This window comes from Apium graveolens, chromosome 9 (genome assembly GCF_009905375.1).
Source record: "Apium graveolens cultivar Ventura chromosome 9, ASM990537v1, whole genome shotgun sequence".
NCBI classification, from domain to species: domain Eukaryota; kingdom Viridiplantae; phylum Streptophyta; class Magnoliopsida; order Apiales; family Apiaceae; genus Apium; species Apium graveolens.
The window spans coordinates 232,941,737-232,962,649 of record NC_133655.1 but is presented as its reverse complement, the minus strand read 5'-3'; the positions used below and the strand labels follow the sequence as shown (position 1 = coordinate 232,962,649).

The window sequence follows — 20,913 nt, the reverse complement described above, 5'->3', positions numbered from 1 at the left end:
TACATAAGTTTTGATGTGAACTTCTGATAGTTTCTGCTTGATATCATTAGTTGCTCCTAACAATGTGGATGATATCATCCTTATTGGAGATGATTTACATATCCTTCACAATTTAAAAAAAAAACATTTAGATATCACTTTTAGTATTAAGGATCTTGGTAAGCTTAGTTTTTTCCTTGGAATTGAGGTTGGTTACTTGTCATCTGGTATTATACTGACTCAGAAGAAATTCACAAAAGAACTGTTACATGATGCTGGTATAACAGAATTCAAGAATGTGTCAGTCCATTACCAATTAATTTGAAATTGACATCCCATGATGGTTCTTTATGTGATGATCCAACATTTTAGAGATTTATGGTTGGGAAGTTAAATTTTTTAACTCATACACCACCTGATCTTTCCTCACTGTCCAATATCTGAATCAGTTTTTGCAGAAACCAAGAATGCCACACTCTCATGCTTTAATACATACTCTCAAGTATGTTGGTTCAACAGGTGGTCAAGGTATTGTCCTAGAAGCTTCTGACAAACTTGCTTATTTTGATTCGGATTGGGGTTTATCTGTTAATACAAGGAGATCAGTTTCTGGCTATCTGATGTTACTTGGTAATTCTCCAATCAGCTGGAAATCTAAAAAGCAAGCAACTGTTTCTAAAAGTTCATCTGAGGCTGAGTACAGGGCTGTGTCATCTGCTGCTTCAGAAATAACTTAGCTTGTTCGGCTTCTTGAGGAGCTAGGAGTTAGTGATCTCAAACCAATTACTTTGCATTGTGACAATCAAAGTTCCATCCACATTGCTAAGAATCCCGTTCATCATGAACGAACAAAATATATTAAGATTAACATCCATTTTACTAGGGACAAAGTTATTGAATGGTTACTTAGTCTTGATTATGTTCCAACTACATTACAACTCGCGGATGTCTTCACCAAAATTCTGCCATCAACACAGTTCAAGTCTTTGCTGCACAAACTTGGGATGTCTGATGGTCAGCCAAATTTGAGGGGGGATGTTGACTATCCATCTCAAGTCAACTCTGCAGTCAAAGCTGAAGTCAAACAAGGGCTAAACTTTTTTTTCACTAGAAAAGTTAGTTGTAAAGTTTGTTAGAGTCTGGTCTTGTGAGACAGATATATAAGACCTGTGTTGCAACATTTCTTTACTTACTTGATAGAAATATAGATAATTGAATAATGATATTGTAGCTAGAAAGTAGAGATGAGAGTAAGATCTTGTAAACTTGATTGATCAGTACTTTCATGGATTTTTATACAGTAAGCTTTAGAAAAGCTGTGTAGTTTAAGTGTTCGGTCTATTGTTTTTCATAATCAAGAATTATAATAATTTTATAACAAGATCTTCTAAAACACTTTCAATGTTCACTTCATCCAAAAATACACTTTCGATCTAGTCTATTTAGTGTTTATTGTGAGATTTTTATATATAAATATATATAATATATTAATATTTTCGGAGCCCTATATTTTCGAGGACCATGTATAATAGCTCACCCCGCTCTCTCAGCGCTCGCAGTTGCAGAGCCATTGAAACAATGCTATCTGCACTACATGAAAAACAACTTCAGACAACACTAATTAGACAACAGTTGACAAAAGAACCGTTGTCCCAAAATGACAGACAACGGTTTTATTTTTCCCTCCTAAAACTATTGTTTAATCCAAGGTTCATACAACGGTTTTATGAACCGTTGTAAAAAAAATCACAAAAAAGTGGAGTTTGCACAACGGTTTTTTAAAACTATTGTCTTGATATGCTTCACACAACGGGATGAGTAACCGTTGTAAAATATTAGACAGCGGTTTTTCAAATATGTTGGTAATCAAACTCTATAACAACGGTTTAAAAAAACCGTGGTCTTGTAAATATAAAAAGACAACAGTTTATGAAGCTGTTGTCTAAGCGATCCCGAGACAACGGTTAATTTAGAAATCTTTCTTCCGGATATTTACCTTTCAGACAAGTGTTTATGAAAATTCTGGTCTTATTATACATCAAACAATGGTTCTTAAATGAGGTTCAGACGACGGTTCTAACAAGACAACAACCGTTGTCTATTTATGGGAAAGCGTGGCACCATCGGATTGGTGGAAAATATTTCACCCGGATCACTTAGTTGGAAAAATCTCACCCATTGATTGACTTCACCTAGATCACTTAGTTGGCACAATAAGAGCCCTTGATTTTCTGAAGGTGTCACACAACGGTTTTTTAAAAAAAACTGTTGTGTGATATCGAATTCTTAAATTTTAAAAATTATTTTTCAGACGATCCAACCGTATAGATGTTAAAGTATATATATTTTAGTCATATGAAAAAATTATAAAAAAATATCAAATTAATATTGAATGACTTATAAGGAGAATTCGGTAAAAGTACTACTACCCTAAACGAGTTTCTTTCGCAAATAAAAAAATAATTTATTAAAATAATATTTTAGACGTTCTAACCGTACGAATGTTAAATTATATTGATTTTATTCATGTGAAAAATTACAAAAAAAAATAAAACTTATCTTGCATGACTTTATAAGTAAAATTCGGTAAAAGTACTATTCCCTATAATGAGATTCGTTCCCGATCAACAAAATGAATTTTTTAAATGATTTTTTGAATGATCCAACCATACGGATGTTAAAGTATTTAGATTTTAGTCATATGAAAAAATTATAAAAGAAATTCAAACTTATATTGAATGACTTTATAAGGAAATATCGGTAAAAGTACTATTCCCCTCAACGAGATTCTTTCCCGAATAACAAAATTATTTTTTAAAATAATTGTTTAGACGATCCAACCGTATGGATGTTAAAGTATATAGATTTTAGTCATATGAAAAAATTATAAAAAAAATTAAACTTATCTTGCATGACTTTATAAGGAAAATTCGGTAAAAGTACTATTACCCTCAACGAGATTCTTTCCCGAATAACAAAATTATTTTTTACATGATCCAACCGTACGAATGTTAAAGTATATAGATTTTAGTCATATGAAAAAATTATAAAAAAAATTAAACATCTCTTGTATGACTTTATAAGGAAAATTCGGTAAAAGTACTTTTCCCTATAATGAAATTCGTTCCCGATCAACAAAATATTTTTTTAAATGATTTTTTGAATGATCCAACCATACGGATGTTAAAGTATATAGATTTTAGTCATATAAAAAAAATTAAACATATCTTATATGACTTTATAAGGAAAATTCGGTAAAAGTACAATTCCCTATAATGAAATTCATTCCCGATCAACAAAATATTTTTTTTAAATAATTTTTTGAACGATCCAGCCGTACGGATGTTAAAGTATATAGATTTTTGTCATATAAACAAATTATAAAAAAAATTCAAATTTATCTTGAAAGATTTTATAAGGAAAATTCGATAAAATGACTAATATTTATATGAGACTCGTTTACGATTGTCTGAAAATTAATCAAACAACGGGTTTTACGACGTAATCCGTCGTTTGATTACACACGACAGTTTATTCTCACTTAACCGTTGTAGAACGGAAACTCATACAACGTCTTATAAATCATTTGTTCTAAACTGTTGTAGAAATACTACAAGTACAACAGTTTTGTATTATTTCTATGAAACCATTGCCTATCACAAATTATTATTTAACGAAGTTTAAGAACTATTATTTCAGAACTAGTGATCTTAACAAATGTTTATATAAAAGTATTTTAAAAGTAAATAAAAAATTACATAAAATGAATATATATTTTTAGGGTGAATGTCACTCAAGTTGCAAAAGATGTTACACTTGCAAGAGATGTTGCATTACACAACCATAATTGTTACCGTAGACTAATAAAAAACATTTTTTTATTTTTAAATAAAATAAAAATTATTTAATTATTTATTTTTAAAAATAATTAATTTTAATAAAGTTATTGGAGGCAGTTCTAGAAAGAGTAAGATGCCACTAAATAAATAAATTATTTATATTTTTAAGTACTTAAATATTTAAATAATTTTTTTAAAAAAAGTTATAAAATTAAAATAATATGTAATATTTTAAAATTTGAATCATAACAAAAATGAAAACACGAATTGTAGACCATTTCTCGATGAATGTATAGCCTCTAAAGACAAGATTCGTCTCTGAAAAACTAAATAATTTTTTGAAATAATTTTTTCGACGATCTAAATGTACGGATGCTAAGATATATTAAAAAAAATTCAAATTACACTTGAATGTCGGGAATGCAAATTTTTTGTAAAATAATTCAAGTAATTTTTAAATATTTTTGCATGAATCCAATCGTACAAATATAAAAATATATTAGCTTTTGTCATATTAAAAATATTAAAAACATTAAAAACATTCAAATTTATTTTATACTATTTTATAAAAATAATTTCTTAAATTTATTTATAAATTTTTTACAAGTATACAATATTTATTTATCCAGTTTTCTTGTTATAATTGGTTTCCCCCCTTCAACTTTTCATTTCCCCCTTCTTTTGTTTTCATTACCCGCTTCCCTTTCCCCCTCCCAGCCCCCTTTAATCTTCTGTAAACATAAAACACCAAAGTACACAAATCTAAATCTCTCTCTCTCTCTCTCTACCTCCAAACATGCTCTCAATCCACCTCTATTTCAAACACTAATTACACTCTGAATGACCAATTGACTTCATAACCGTCCATCGTTTGTGCTTCCATTTCCGATCTGAATGATCCCGACTGCCTAAATTGAATTAGGTTTCATGATTTTTCGTGTTTTCACTTTTTTGAATTTTGGGTTTTAGATGTGTTTGTAAAATCTTTGTGCTATTTCAGGGGATTTTTTATGTGTGGTGTGAATGTAGGTGTTCCAAAGAAGCTTGTGGTCCTATTGAGAAAGCGCAGACAATTTCTGGTATGTAACATTTTTTTTAATTACTCAAATTATTTGTGATGCTAGCTGTCAAATTAAATAAAATGTAACTTTTAAATACTTTTTTATGTTCTTAATGAATTAATAGTATTTTTGGTAAGGTAGTGTTAGATGTTTATGTTTCTGAACATGTGACAGATGTTCAATCTAAGGCGAGTGATGTCATTCCTGGGAAGGAAAATCCAGTTAAAAATTCAGAAGCATGCATTTTTCTTAGTGAAGCGACACAAATGTATTAAGATTTAAGAGCTTCTCATATATGTATGTTCTGTGTGTAAAGTGTTCCATAAATATCTTTGGACACTCTATCTGAAATTATAATCAGAATTAAGGGAGTATCTTCAACACAATCTTTTATAAAATAAAGAAAGGGTAAACTAATGATGTTTACAAAAAAATATAAGGCAGTGAAGTTTTATTAATGAGTATTTCCTATCTTGTCAAAGATAAATATATGCTATAACTTTACATAAAAAAGGTTGAATATGTACTCATTTTTTTGTTGGATTGTAAAAGGAAACTTAGTACAATGAAAGGCAAACTAAAATATTATAGTAAAGCAGAAAATTGAAAAAATAATAGAACTTACCCAACCTTGCTTACGTCTAAAAGTGGATCATGCTGATATATAAAACTATGCATAGGTCAGAAAGTTTATTAGACCCTAAATATTTTCTGATGGCTTGTCTCTATACAGAATATTTAATAGCCATCTAAGAAGAGGTGCATCATGTGAGTTGCTTGGTTACTATGATGGGGCACTTGAAGGTATGTAAATGTTGTGTTTACTATGTAACTGATCATGTTTCTTCTTAGTTTGGTGAAACTTTTAACTAATGTCTGATAGAAGCATGGTCGTTGGTATTTACATGATATGGCTGGGTTCAATGCGAGCCAGGAGGTTATTATGAGAACTCATAATTGTGCTGGATCTTACACGTTTACTTGTAGCTTAATTAGAAGAATGTAACAGCTGTAATTTTGCCTATTTTGATGATGAATTTTGGTTATTTCATTTTCATGGATACATATTGTTCTTATTTTGCTCATGTGCTATTGCTCATGTGCTGGATATTGATAGTTGTTTGAGTCATGCAGACAAGATTATTTTTTTCAGAAATAATATTATTAGATTAACACTTGAATATATGTACCTTGATATTATATATGTCTATAAAAATTTTGTAAACTATCTCATGTGTGCTCATATTATATACAATTAACTTGCATATTTTAAAACATGCACTTTGTTAGTCCCTAACAATGCAGCAAGAATTACAGAAGGGGGGTTGAATGTAACTCTAGTAAACTTTTTCTTGAACTATAAAATATTCTAATTCAAACTATGTATATATATGTGTTTTGATTTGCAAGGTGCGGAATAACAAGTTAAGTGAATTAAAAACACAAAGTAATAAAAATATAAGCTTTTAAAACTTTCTGGTGGATTTGAAAGTATCCACCAGAGATATATATCTCGATTTAAGAACTCTGTAAAGACCAAATTGTCTCACAGCTGCTTTACAAGTGAACAAACAAACTACAGAGATATTGTTAACAGTTAAAGCTTTTTCTATTTCTCTTCTAAAAGTGTTTGTTTAGTCATTTGTTCTACTAGCTACACTTGGTTCATATACCACCAAGTTTACATGGTAATAAGACAGGATAATAAAACAAAACTATCAAGTCAAACTCCATGCTGCTTCACTACTCTATTCCAGCATCTTTGAAAATCTTCTTAGCTTGCATGGAAATGGTAGTGCTTCTTTGTTCTTCATTTCCGGTTAAACAGGCTCCCACATTCCTTTTGTAAACACCCAACGCATGTGACTGTCTTGTCACTATCAACAGATATTTGAATTGATCATCCGTCGGGTACATGCTTGTCATCTATCGGGTTGCCTTGTTGATCATCCGTCAGGTAGCTTTTTTGATCATCCGTCGGGTAGCTATTTGACACTTGACTTCATTTCACTTATGCAGAATTACAATACATCTTATATTTATAATTAATTAGCCTATTCTGCATATCTAATAATAGTCAACATGACTCATATGCTACTACAGGATCTATACAAAGTTGTTCACAGAAATGTGTTACAATACTTATTGTTACATAAGCTACTCACTCGACGGATGTCAAATCATCATCCGTTCGGGACTATATTGAGTCATCCATCGGGACTATATCTGATCATCCGTCGAGTGCTACATTTTTCACTCAGTTAAATCTACTATGGTGTTTTATTAGTGTAATCATCAAGATCACAACATATTCCCAACAATCTCCCTCAATTTATGCCTACTAGATTTATAGTCATAAATTAAGAGAAACTTGATGATAACAAAATACCCTAAAAATACAAATTTAAAAGGTAGTAGATAAAACTAAAAAGTACTGCAATATTTACTGAAAAATTTACAAGACAAAGTGTTCAAAGATTTGCTCACAATCATTTTCAAGGTGCTCCTCTAGTCTGAGAAAATTGATCTATTTCCTTGATTGTCTAGATTTCTTCCCAGCCTCCTGTTGTTTTCTTCTATTTGATTTTGGAGCTATCTGTGGAATTTAAGTTCATCAGATTATGAGAGATCTAGCATTTCTTGTATTTCCAGAAGAGTCTCATTGCTAGAGATGCTCAACTGGTCTTCTAATCTGAAGAATCTTCTAACTCCCTTATCATCCATGAATTCCATCAGCCAGTAGGGCCTTAGATGCACTCTACTCCCTGTGTAAGGAATAATTAAAGTCTTTGGGAGTGCATCTTTGGCTCTAATACTCCTCAATTCTTCAATCTTCTTTAGAACTAATCGTCTAGCTGTCACATTGAATCCAAAGTTCTTTTTGAAGGATGAATAAACTTTTATCAGTACATACTAGCTTTCTTGAAGAATCTTGTGAAGTGGCCATGGTATCTCTTTTCCTCCCTTGTACTTGAATACTAACCTTTCAGGTAGATTCCTATAAGAATCAATTCCTCTAACTTCTTCCAGTTCATCTAGATAGAGGTTTAGATCAGAGAATTCCTTGATGTCACGGATGTACATGATATCTCCCTTGTTGACCTTGGTTTGAGCTTTGGTTAGGGACTTGGATCTAAGAGTTGAGGGCTTCACTTTCTTGACTGCTCTGGTCTTTGTCTTCTTTGGCTTTATGAATTGAGGTAGATTGAGTTCAGGAATTGGTAGACTATCCCAGTCTATTGACTCATCCTTTGGAATGATAGGTTCATCATGGAAATTCTTGGATGGATCTATCTTGAATTCTTCATATGCCACAGAGGGCATGGATGTTTAAGTTGTTGTAGAAGTAGACTTTTTGGGAAACTAATCTTCCAATCCTTCTTCATCAAAGTTCACTTTTATCTTGGAGTGAAGTTTTTATCTAAACCTTCTTTTCTGCTTTGATTCTTCTTGCATTTTCAGATCCTTAGATCCAGTGGTTTCAGATGGTTGTTCAGGAATTTGTTGTGTGTATTTCACAGCTTGCAGCTTGGCCAAGATAACAGCTTGCTCCTTTTTTTGTTTGAGCTTTTTAGCATCTAGAGCAGCTTGCTTCTTTTCTTACTTCAATCTTGCCTTTTCTTCCCTTTTTGCTTCAGCAAATTGAGGGTGTCCAGCCACCACACAAATTTCCTTAGCATTTCTGAAAACCTTGGAATTTCTCCTTTTCAATGCTGAATCAGCTGGATCCTTGTAGAATGCAATAGATCTTGACAACAGTTTCTTCTCATCAGGTTTTGGTGTCTCATACACTGTGTCCAAAGGGTTCTTGAGTGAAGACTTTGGGTAGTTCACCTTTGGCTTCATAATTAGATCTGCCTTTGGGGATTTGATGCAGGATGTCTGGCCTCTTTCCAGATAGTTCATGCTCATATCATTCACAGAAATTTGCCTGACTTGAGAGTGATGAATGACTGATTTTTCTGGCTTCTTTGCTAGACCAATTTTTTTTTTAATATCCTCATCAATTTTCTCCCAGTTTATTGGACTAAGCTGCTCCTTCTCAGCTGCTCTCAAAGTAACTGATGCTTTATTTATTAGATCAATGTTATCTTTAGCTGGTGGCTTTGTGAAAGCAATTGTTGGCATAATTGCTTAACTCACTTGAATGTTAAGCACTTTTTGCTCCCCATCACTCCTAGAACTCTCTTTCTCCCCCTTTTTGTTATCATCAAGCTGAGTAGAGGAGGAGGTCTGTGCAGCCACCAGTTTCTGAAGCAAGTATGTTTGTTGTGCTTGATGGAGATGAATTGCTGTGAGAGAGGCTTTCATTACTGTCATTCTTGTATCCAAGGCATCTATTTTTGTGGCAAGATCAGAATTATTTCTGAGTTGTCTCTTAATGTCAAGCATTGTAGCTTCTGGAAGTTTAGAGTCCAACCTTTCAGAAATATCCCTTTTCATTTGATCAGTATCACCTTTGATAAAGTTGACATCTTGAGTATGTTCAAGACCTTAGATTTGTTGTAGTTGCAGAGAAGCAAGGTGTGCTTGAAGGAGCTTTTTGGTGCTGGCATTTGTGGTGGTTTGAAGAGCAGAATGTGTCTGATTTATAAGTTGAATCAGGGTTGTCTTGAAGTATTGTTCATCACACTACTTTGAAAATGCCCAAGATGGCACACCTGGTCTGGAACTAGGGCCTACTTCTCCCCCTATGTCCAATGGCTCTTCTTCACTATCTTCACCTTTACCTTCGAAGAATTCTTCTAAACCACCAGTCTCATAATCAACATCACCAGCTGCTGAAGGCAAAACTGTGATGGCATCCTTAGGTCTTTGCATGGACTGTGTGGTGTGCACCAAATTTAGCATCCTTTATGCATTGTCATTGCCCTGTCTAGCTAGAAGTTGTTATGCTGGAACAGGGTGAGTAAATATCTTAGCATCCAAGAAGGTAGAATCTACAACAGCTTGACTTTGCTGAAATAGTTCCTCCCTGTTACCATCCTGGACATTCATTAACTCACTTGCAATGACACCCACCCTTATATCTCCTGTACCCGCATTTCTCTCATTATCTCTCTTTTCTTGCATCAAGGTCTCACCTTGGCTCCCCACCCTCACCTTCACCATCTAAGGTGGGACTCCTCACACTCACTTTTGCCAGTCCTGAAGAAATGGACTGCATTAGATCACTCTTTTTCTCTCCTTTTTCCTGGGAGCAACCCCGACTCTCACTCAAGTCACTACCTTCCCTCAATCCTAATAGTGATTGCACAATTACTAAGTCATCTGCACTTGTAACTATAGTTGAACTTTGAAGTTGTGCAGAGACACCCGACGGATAAGAAATATCCATCGGGTTAGTAATTTGATTATCCGACGGATGATTGCTGTTAGGCACATCCGTCGGGATACAATCACTACTCGACGGATGAACAATATCCATCGAGTGAGTAGAAATGAATGAGTTTGGAGTGGAGACTATTGTGGACTCTGTGCAGATTGTTGAAATTTTTGGCATAGATGTCTCAACAGTCTCCAAAAGGAATGGCAAATGAGCCAACAAATAATCAAGAAGATGATGCTCACTTGCATGGATTTTTGGCTTCTCCAACAGAGTTAAAGATAGAGAATATGGCTGTGATGTTTGAATCATGTCAACATCCAAAGAGTGTGTGGGAGAATTTGGTGTTTGAGGTGTTTCAATTTGTACAGATTTTGGTTGTGACTCCACATTTATTACAGCCATATCAATTTTACTTTGAGATGGTGCAGTGACTGGGTCTTTAGCTCCAGTTTGCACTGTGTGTGTACCCTGTGCATCCCAAAAGGTTTTAGTTTTCTTAATTCTTGTGTAGGTTTGTGGTGAACTTATGTCCCTACCCCTTTTGTTCCGTGCTCCTGGTTGAGAGCTTGTTTCAATAGTTACATCCTTTTGGGAGGATGAAACTAGAATTGAGCTTTTATCATTATTAACAACCACAGTTTGTTAGGAAACTGTGGTGTGGCTTGGTTTGGGTACACTATGCTCACCATCCTTATCCTTAGAGTTTTTTTGATTTTCACCCTGTCCCTCACCTGTCTTTCCCACCTTCACACTCCCCACTTTGTGTTTAGTGGATTTTACAACTGGCATCTTTTGAGAGACACCAGAGGGGGCTTTCTTTGTCTTTGATTTTAAAACTTTGGTTTTGGTAGCTTGGGTAGGCATCTGTCTGGTCATTGACACAGATGCCACTGCTACACTAGAAGGCAAAGAAGTGTTTGAGGTTGGAAGAGTAGGGGCAGTTGAAATTACCTCACTTACCTGAGGTGCCTCAATTACTGGAAAGTAGAAGAGTGGCACCTCTTTGTGATGATCTACTCTATTGAAATCTGCAATAATTCTTCTCTCTTGAACCCAATAGTTTAACTTGTTGGTTGGATTCTCAAGCACAATGTCCTCAGAGAGGTGGTTAGCAAGCATCATGAAAAATCTAGCATAATAAACACTCTTACCCCTCTTATTAAGCTCTCCTAACTTAAACCCCAACTTAAACAAGACTAGATCACTAAAATTGAAGTATTTATCAGTTACTAGCATGTAAAGCATGTTGAGCATGGAGATATTAACAGAATCAAAATTGCTAATTTTTCAAGAAAATACTTTAGTAACTACATCACACAGGAAACTCCATTTTTCCTAAGACCCAATCTCCTAATTTCACTTAATTTAGAGTTGGTGAGTGCATAACCCATGGAGTTTAACATGTTAACAATATCAGTGTCTGTGTGTGGAGTAGAGACAGTATTATCAGGAATCCTAAAGCATGCTTTAACAATGTCACTATTAACACAGAATTCCTTACCTTTAATAGTGAAAGTGATGGCCTTGTCAGTTGAGTTGTACACTGCAGTCGTTCATATTTCCTCCACAACCTTACAGTAGATAGCGGGAGACTCTAGCATGACATATTTGAGCTTACAGCCTTGCACAAAATCCATCATTTTGTGGTAGTCGCCAGACTGCTGAATCCCCTTGTTTACTAGAGCCGTGAAATTGTTCTTCTCATAGATGAAGCCAGTTTGAGACATGATTTTGATGACTGGTGCCATTGTTAGAGAGTAAAAATTGCAGAGAGAGAGGGTAATTGCTTTTGAGAAAAAAGGAAGTAGAGCAGATGAATTGAGAATGATAAAAGAAAAGAAATGAAAATTAATTATGCTTTTATACCAAAACAAAAATAACTGTCAAAAATAATAAAGTAAAATAAAGTGACCAATAAAAATTACCCAAAATAGTCGTTTAAAAAGATAAACTGTAAAAATTCCATCAATTATCTGCCATGTTATGCTTACAAACTGTAAGTATACTCGATGGATAATGTTCAGAAAATTAACGGCTAGGATTTAGACAATTCGACGGATGAGGATAAACAGTTATCCGTCGAGTTATAAAAATTCCAGAAAAATAATTGATTTTATTAACAAATTGTATTCCGACGGATGATCGAACTCGATGGATAATGATCATCCGTCGGGATGTAAATTTTGACTTAGCCAAAACTTCATCGAGGAATGAAAAATCAATTAAATTTCTGGCTGCTGTACAACTTGCAAAATTTCTGAAAAGATTCAAGAGAAATTAAGCATACCTAACTCACTTACCAACCTTGAAAAGGTGGATTCATCCAATGGCTTGGTAAATATATCTGCAAGCTATTTTTCACTTGGAACAAAATATAGTTCCATAGTACCATTCATTACATGTTCCCTTATGAAGTGGTACTTGATGTCTATGTGCTTTGTTCTTGAATGCTATACTGGATTCTCAGTGATGGCAATTGCACTTGTGTTGTCACAGAAAATAGGAATTCTTTCCACTTGCAGACCATAGTCTATCAATTGGTTTTTCATCCATAAAATCTGTGCACAGCAACTGCCAGCAATAATATATTCAGCTTCTGCTATAGAAGTAGAAACTGAATTTTGCTTTTTACTGAACCAGGACACAAGCTTGTTTCCTAGAAATTGACAGATTCATGTTGTACTTTTTCTATCACTTCTACAACCTGCATAATCTACATATGAATAACCATTTAGATCAAAAATTGAATCTCTAGGGTACCAAATGCCAAGTTTTGGTGTACCTTTGAGATATCTGAAAATTCTCTTAATAGAAATTAAATGACATTCTCTAGGATCAGCCTGAAATCTAGCACAAAGACATGTAGCAAACATTATATCTGGCCTACTAGCTGTTAAGTATAGAAGTGAGCCAACCATGCCTCTATAACTTGAAATATCCACAGACTTTTCAGTAGTGTTTAATTCAAGTTTAGTTGCACTGACCATGGGAGTTTTTGCAGATGTGCAATCTATTAGTTCAAACTTGTTTAAAAGATCATAAATATATTTAGTTTGACTAATGAATATTCCATCACTAACTTGCTTAACTTGTAAACCAAGAAAGTAAGTTAGTTCTCCCATCATGATCATTTCATACTTACTTTGCATCAATTTGGCAAACTTTTTGCAAAGTTTTTCATCTGTAGAGCCAAAAATAATGTCATCTACATAAATTTGAACAAGTATTCTAGAGCCATTAACATTTCTAAAGAATAAAGTTTTGTCTACAGTACCTCTAGTGAAGTGATTCTCTAAAAGAAACTTTGACAAAGTGTCATACCAGGCTCTAGGTGCTTGCTTCAATCTATAGAGTGCTTTTAAAAGATAGTATACATGTTCAGGTAGATTTGGATCTTCAAAACCAGGAGGCTGACTGACATAGACTTCCTCCTCCAAATCTTTATTTAGAAAAGCACTCTTGACATCCATTTGATAGACCTTGGCATGGGCTGCATAGGCTAAGAAGATTCTGATGGCTTCAAGTCTTGCAACAGGAGCAAAGGTTTCATCAAAATTTATTCCTTCTTATTGACAGTATCCCTTAACAACCATTCTAGCTTTGTTCCTGACTACTATGCCATTTTCATCCATCTTATTTTTGAATACCTATTTGGTGTCTATTGGATTCTTTCCTTTAGGCTTGGGTACCAGCTTCCAAACATTGTTCCTTTCAAAATGGTTTAGCTCCTCCTGCATAGCTAAAATCTAATCAGGATCCAACAAAGCTTCTTCTACCTTCTTTGGTTCTTCCTTAGATGGGAGACTGCTATATAGACATTCTTCTTGAGTTGCTCTCCTTGTTTGAACTCTAGAAGATACATCACCAATGATGAGCTCAAAGGAGTGATCCTTTATCCATTTTCTTTATTGAGGTAGATTAGCTCTAGATGAAGAGGCCTCATTGTTGTCTTGATGTGTGATTGAGTTTTGATTATTAGAAACTCCCCCTGAGTTCGTAAATCTATGATTTGAGAAAGAGGAACTTTCTTTAAGTGATCTATTCTGACTTTCAGCTTCTTTTGATGACCCGACGGATGGTGTATTTTGAGTTCCGACGGATGAAGCTAACTGTCTCCCGATGGATGATGCAGATTATTTATCGACGGATGAAGCAGTTGTAACTCGATGGATGTTGAGTTATTAGCTTCATTGGTTGTATATTTTTCTGCACTATCCTTAGTTGTAGTTTCTTGATCACTTTCATCATCACTGTCATCACTAACCATCTCCACATTGTCAAATTTGAGGCTCTCATGGTAATCTCCATCTTGCTATCCTTCAATCTTTTTATCATCAAACACAACATGTATTGATTCCATAACAATGTTGGTTCTCACATTATAAATTCTGTATGCTTTACCAATAACATATCCAACAAAAATTCATTCATCTGCCTTAGCATCAAACTTCCCATTTTGATCAGTTTGATTTCTCAAGATATAACATTTGCATCCAAAGACATGAAGAAAATTTAGAGTTGGCTTCTTGTTCTTGAACAATTGGTAGGGAGTCATGCATTTTTCTTGATTAACCAAAGAAATATTCTGAGTGTAGTATGCAGTATTTACAGCTTCAGCCCAGAAGTATGTTTGTAACTTTGATTCTTCAAGCATTGTCCTTGCAGTTTCAATAAGTGATATGTTCTTTCTTTCTACTACTCCATTTTGTTGTGGAGTTCTTGCTACTGAAAACTCATGCATAATCCCATTCTCTTCACAAAATGCTCTCATGACAGAATTCTTGAACTCAGTCCCATTGTCACTCTTGATTCTTCTAACTTTGAAATCAGGATGATTGTTGACTTGCCTTATGTGATTGATGATGATTTCACTAGCATCATCTTTAGACTTTAGGAAATATGTCCAAGAGAACTTTGAGAAATTATCTACAATTACTAGGCAAAATCTTTTCCTTGAGATGGACAACACATTGACTGGTCCAAATAAATCCATGTGTAGCAGTTGCAAAGGTTCTTCAATTGTTGAATCAAGCTTCTTTCTGAATGATGCTTTGATTTGCTTTCCCTTTTGGCAAGCATCACACAGTCCATCCTTAGAAAACTCCACTTGAGGAATACCTCTAACCAGTTCTTTCTTTACAAGCTCATTCATGGTCTTGAAGTTTAAATGAGATAGCTTCTTGTGCTATAACCAACTTTCATCTTGACTTGCTTTACTGAGAAGACAAGTAACAGATTCTGCATTTGATGAGTTGAAGTCAGCTAGGTACACATTTCCTTTTCTCACTCCAGTGAGAACCACTTTGTTGCTCCTCTTGTTTGTCACAACACAGGCTTCTGTATTGAAGGTTACTAAATTGCCTTTATCACAAAGCTGGCTGATACTCAACAAATTGTGCTTGAGACCATCCACTAAGGCAACCTCCTCAATGATGACATTGTCTTTTCAAATCAAGCCAAATCCCACAGTATAATCCTTGTTGTCATCTCCTAAAGTAATACTTGGGATAGCTTTTTCCTTGAACTCTGTGAGCAGGGTAGAATCTCCAGTCATGTGTCTTGAACGACCACTATCCAAGTACCACAGATTCTTTCTGTTTCCCTACACACATTAAAATCAAATCAAGTTAATTTTGGTACCCAAGTTTCCTTGGGTCCAGCCTTGTTAGCTTTCTTCTTTTATTTCTTAGGTTTGATCCCATTTGACTTGGGGATATCAGATTCATCCTTAGTCATCAGAGTTGGACCTTTGAAACCATTCATTAAAACATAATTATCATGCACATTTTGATTAACAGGAAATGGCATGCTATTTACAAACATGTTATTCCAGTTTGGCATGCTAAGTGGCATTTGAGGCATACTAAATGCAGTATAATAAGGATTAGGTGCAAAAGGTATGTTAGCAAATTGTGCATTCATATTATGTGCAGACATAGCATTCATAGGCATAGAAGGCATATCACTCATGTTGGGAAAAGAGGGAGGTACAGTCATGGAAGTAGGCATGGCAATTTTGCAATTAACAGACAAATGATTAACACTTCCACAATTAACACAGATTTTTCTTGGAGCATACTTATCAGGTGTGTAGCTGTTATGTTTGTAAATCTCTACTTTCCCACACTACGTGAAAAACTGGAATAGACATCACACTTTTTACATCAGTTACAAAAAAAACCGATGTAAAAACAATTTTGGACATCAGTTGCTCTCAAACCGATGTGAAACAGCATTATTCACATCAGTTTCATGGCCGACCGTTGTATATAACTGCTTTTTAAAACATTAAAAAAACACGGAACAAATTGTTCTGCCTTAACAACTAAAAAAACACGGGGGAAATTTTTAGTTAAACAGAATTCATTTCCCCCCTTCTCTCTCACTGCTCTCCCTCCCCGACCTCTGTCTCTCTCTCGGTACACTCTCCCTCCCCGGCTTCTCTCTCTCTCTCTCTCCATCTCCGTCTCTCACCTCTCAACTATCACTCTCCTCTCTCTTTCACCTCTACCCATTACAAGCCCTAAAACAAAGTTAAACCCTCTAATACAGATCGAGCAAGAAGGTTGACATGCAGCCCTGAGAAGTGTTCATACAACCCGAATCAAGCAAGTTTTACATAAATCGAGCTCTGTTTCACCGAAATCGAACCCTAATTTGTAAGTGTATTTTCAATTAAATTTGATTTTTTGGGACTTTTAATTGGTGTGTGTGTGTCTTATAGTCAGATTATTACTGAATTTGTGTATCTTTGTGAATTGATATGTATGCATTGTTTTTACTTGTGTGAAATGGGGCTTTGTTGATATATTTGTGCTAATGTTATATAAAATGATTGTAATCCTCTTTCTTCTTTGATTGTATGTTTTAAAATGTGTATGTATTTTAGTAATCCTCTTTCTGTTTTGATTGTCTATTTGTGTTGATATGGGGCTTTACAATTTTTTTATTTATATAAACTATGCAATTTATGGAAGGCAATTGTAACCATGATAATTTAATAACTGTCATTATCCGAATAAAATTATGCGTACTTATTATATACTCAAGAAAATGATTAGGTGTTAGTAAATTATGAATTTTTATTTAATATTTGAAATTATGATCAGGTAGGTTATATGGATAAGTCATGGATATCTGCAGATAGGGATTCATTAGACTATGAAATTGGGGTTGAAAAGTTTTTGACATTTGCTGAAGAAAACTGTAAGGATCCTAAGATGATACCCTATCCATGTGTATGTTGCTACAATTTTAAGAAATTCTCGGTAAAAATCATTAGGGGGCATCTATATGAAAAGGGTTTTAGTTTAGGGTACATCGATTGGATTTGGCATGGAGCTAAAGCTAGCTGTAGGTCATCGGCTGGTAGCACAATGCCACCTTCGTGTTCGGAAAATATTGAACAGAAAGTTGAAGAAAATTTTGCTGCATCACAGGTAGGTGATATCTGTAAAGCAGCATATAATAACCGGGGTAACTTGGGTGATGATTGTGATAAGGATTCAGAGGAGTTTAAGAGGTTTTTGGCCGATGCCGAGCAACCTTTGTTTGAAGGCAGCGATTCTAGTAAATTAGATTCTATGCTCAAGTTACATAACTGGAAAGCAAGATTTGGTATTAGTGATAGTGCATTTACGGATTTACTTTCTTCCGTTGGCTCCTTACTTCCTAAAGATCACGTCTTGCCAAGTAATGCATACACAGCTAAGAAAACCCTATCCGATTTAGGTCTTGAATATATTAAGATCCATGCATGTCCGAACGAATGCATTCTATATAGAGGTGTAAATTCTGATTTTGTCGAGTGTCCCAAGTGCCACATATTTCGCTGGAAGTTAGGCAAGGATGGTAAAGTGAGAGTTAACATCCCGGCTAAAGTTATATGGTATTTTCCAATCATTCCAAGATTTAAACGGATGTTTAAGTCGAATTCTACCGCTGAGCTTCTGACTTGGCATGCTAACCAAAGAAGTCAAGATGGGCAGATGCGTCATCCAGCCGACTCTCCTTCATGGAAGAATGTCGATTATAAATGGCCAGAATTCGGTAATGAGCCGAGAAATCTTCGATTAGCCATGGCGGCGGATGGTATAAACCCCCATAACAATGGCATGAATAATAGGTATAGCTGCTGGCCAGTAGTGTTGACAACATATAACCTTCCTCCGTGGTTGTGCATGAAAAGAAAGTTCTTGATGTTAACAATATTAGTGTCTGGTCCGCAAGAGCCAGGTAATAATATTGACGTCTTTTTGCAACCACTTATTGATGATCTCAAAAAGCTCTGGAAAGAAGGTGAACCAGATGTGTACGACGCTAATACTAAATCTTCTTTCACTTTGAGGGCAATATTAATGTGGACAATAAATGATTTTCCCACTTATGGGAACTTGTCTGGTTGTGTCAACAAGGGTTATATGTGTTGTCCAGTTTGTGGCGATGATACCGTAACCAAATATTTACCTCATACCAAGAAAATGTGTTTTCAAGGCCATCGTCGATATTTACCTAGGAATCATCCTTATAGGAGGAAAAAGACGGCTTTTAATGGTGAGCAAGAGTTAGGAAATGCTCGTCAAATCCTTTCTGGAGAAGAGGTGTTAAGGCAGCAGGAGCGGATTAAATTTTCTTTCGAGAATGCAGTAAAGAAGTCCAAAAAGGTCGACTGTCCATGGAAGAAAAAGTCAGTTTTCTTTGAGTTAGAATATTGGAAGTTTCATCATGTTCGTCACTGTCTCGATATTATGCACGTCGAGAAGAATGTGTGCGACAATCTTATTGGGACACTCCTAAATATGAAATTTAAAACTAAAGACAGCGAGGCCTCCCGACTTGATATGGTTGAAATGGGCATTAGGACAGATTTGGCTCCACAAAAAGTAGGAGCACGGAGAACGTACCTGCCCTCTGCTGCTTATACTCTTTCAAAGGAAGAAAAAAGAAAATTGTTAAAGTCATTGTCATCAATGAAACTTCCCTATGGACATTCATCAAACATTAAAAATTGTGTCTCAATGCTTGATATGAAGTTATTTGGGCTGAAGTCTCACGACTGTCACATACTACTTCAACAGCTGCTCCCAGTTGCAATTCGTGGAATTCTCCCAAAAAATGTTCGGTTTAGCATCATTAGGCTGTGTTTCTTTTTCAATTCTTTGTGCACTAAAGTTGTCGAGGTATCAAAATTGGATAAATTACAGTTAGATATAATATTAACCTTGTGCGAGCTGGAGAAAATATTCCCTCCCTCTTTTTTCGATGTAATGATACATCTTACGGTTCACTTGGTTAGAGAATTGCGTTTGTGTGGTCCGATTTTTTATAGATGGATGTATCTATTTGAACGGTTCAATAAGGTACTGAAAAGTTATGTGCGAAACCGTTTATATCCGGAAGGTTGTATAGCTGAAAGCTATCTCGGAGAAGAATCTGTAGAATTTTGCAGCGAGTTTGTTCGGTAGAGTTGCACAACTGCAGGTCTTCCGAAGGACAAAGCCAAACTTGATGGTCCGTTATCTCCTGCAATAATAAAGTCAGTCGAAGAAAAAGAGCGAGATGAGGCACACCTACATGTTCTTCAAAACAACTCGGAAGTGTATCCATACATCACTTTAGTTAAATTAATTAACCCTTGTCTCAATCTTCTTTTAGCGAGTATTTATGATATTTCCTTATCAATACTTCTATTTCTAGGATGCACAAGGAATTATTAGAAGAAACCTATCGAGGGAAAAAAAGACCGTGTAATGGCTAATCGGAGAGCACAATCGGTTATTTTCTAGTTGGTTTGAAAAAAAGGTCAGTGAAATGATAAGGAATAGAGAAGATGTTCCTGAAACGATAAGATGGCTTGCAGGTAAACCGTCTTTTTCCGTATTGATTTATGAAGGCTTTCTCGTTGATGGGGTTCGATATTTCATGAAAGACCGAGGTAATGCGCGGGTGGTCCAAAACAGCGGCGTGTCTTTAGTTGCTAAGACTGTCCAAGTCAGTAGTGCCAAGGATTTAAATCTCGTGGAGAGCGATATGACATTTTATGGCGTTATTGAAGAAATTTGGGAGTTGGATTACCATGCATTTAAGGCTCCGCTGTTCTTGTGCAGATGGGCAGATAGCGATAGAGGTGTCAAGGTCGATGATCTCGGCTTCACACTTGTGGACCTTAGTCGACAAGGTCACAAAAATGATAAGTACGTATCGGTTGACCAGGTCAAGCAAGTTTTCTATGTCGACGATCCAGTCGATATTACCTGGTCAGTTGTATTAACTTCCACGAATCGAGATTACCATGAGGTGTATAATGACGACGATTTAGGGGACACAACACTGGAAAATCCTCTATTCTACTCTCAAATCCCTAAAGTAAATGTCCCAGTATATGTAAATGATGATGCAGATGAGCCTAGTATTGGAAATCAACGAGAGGATGTCGAGGGAATTTGGATTAGAAAATGATTACATTTTAAATTTGGATGTCGATGTATTTTTAATTAATTTCGATATTTGTATTATTGGGAGAGACAGAAGTATGCTTTTGGGACATGTTTAAAATTGTACTTTTGCTAAACCCTGGATAATTTGTCTTTGATTTTCAGTTGTTTCATAGTTACAATGCATTTTACATTTGTTACATTCGCGTTATTTCTATATAATTGTATGCTCTTTATTTATTTATTTTTTTATGTTTTACTATAATGCATTT

General features: G+C 35.0%; 1 protein-coding gene across 1 annotated transcript; it reads left to right on the top strand.

The window, feature by feature from the left end:
• Positions 1–446: 446 nt before the first annotated feature.
• On the top strand, positions 447–20,666 carry LOC141686048 (uncharacterized). The gene is made up of 7 exons (XM_074491111.1): positions 447–676; positions 4,819–4,897; positions 5,017–5,147; positions 5,613–5,683; positions 17,322–19,607; positions 19,689–19,806; positions 19,994–20,666. The coding sequence occupies exons 1-7, from the start codon at positions 447–449 to the stop codon at positions 20,664–20,666; spliced, it is 3,588 nt and encodes a 1,195-aa protein (XP_074347212.1).
• Positions 20,667–20,913: the final 247 nt, after the last annotated feature.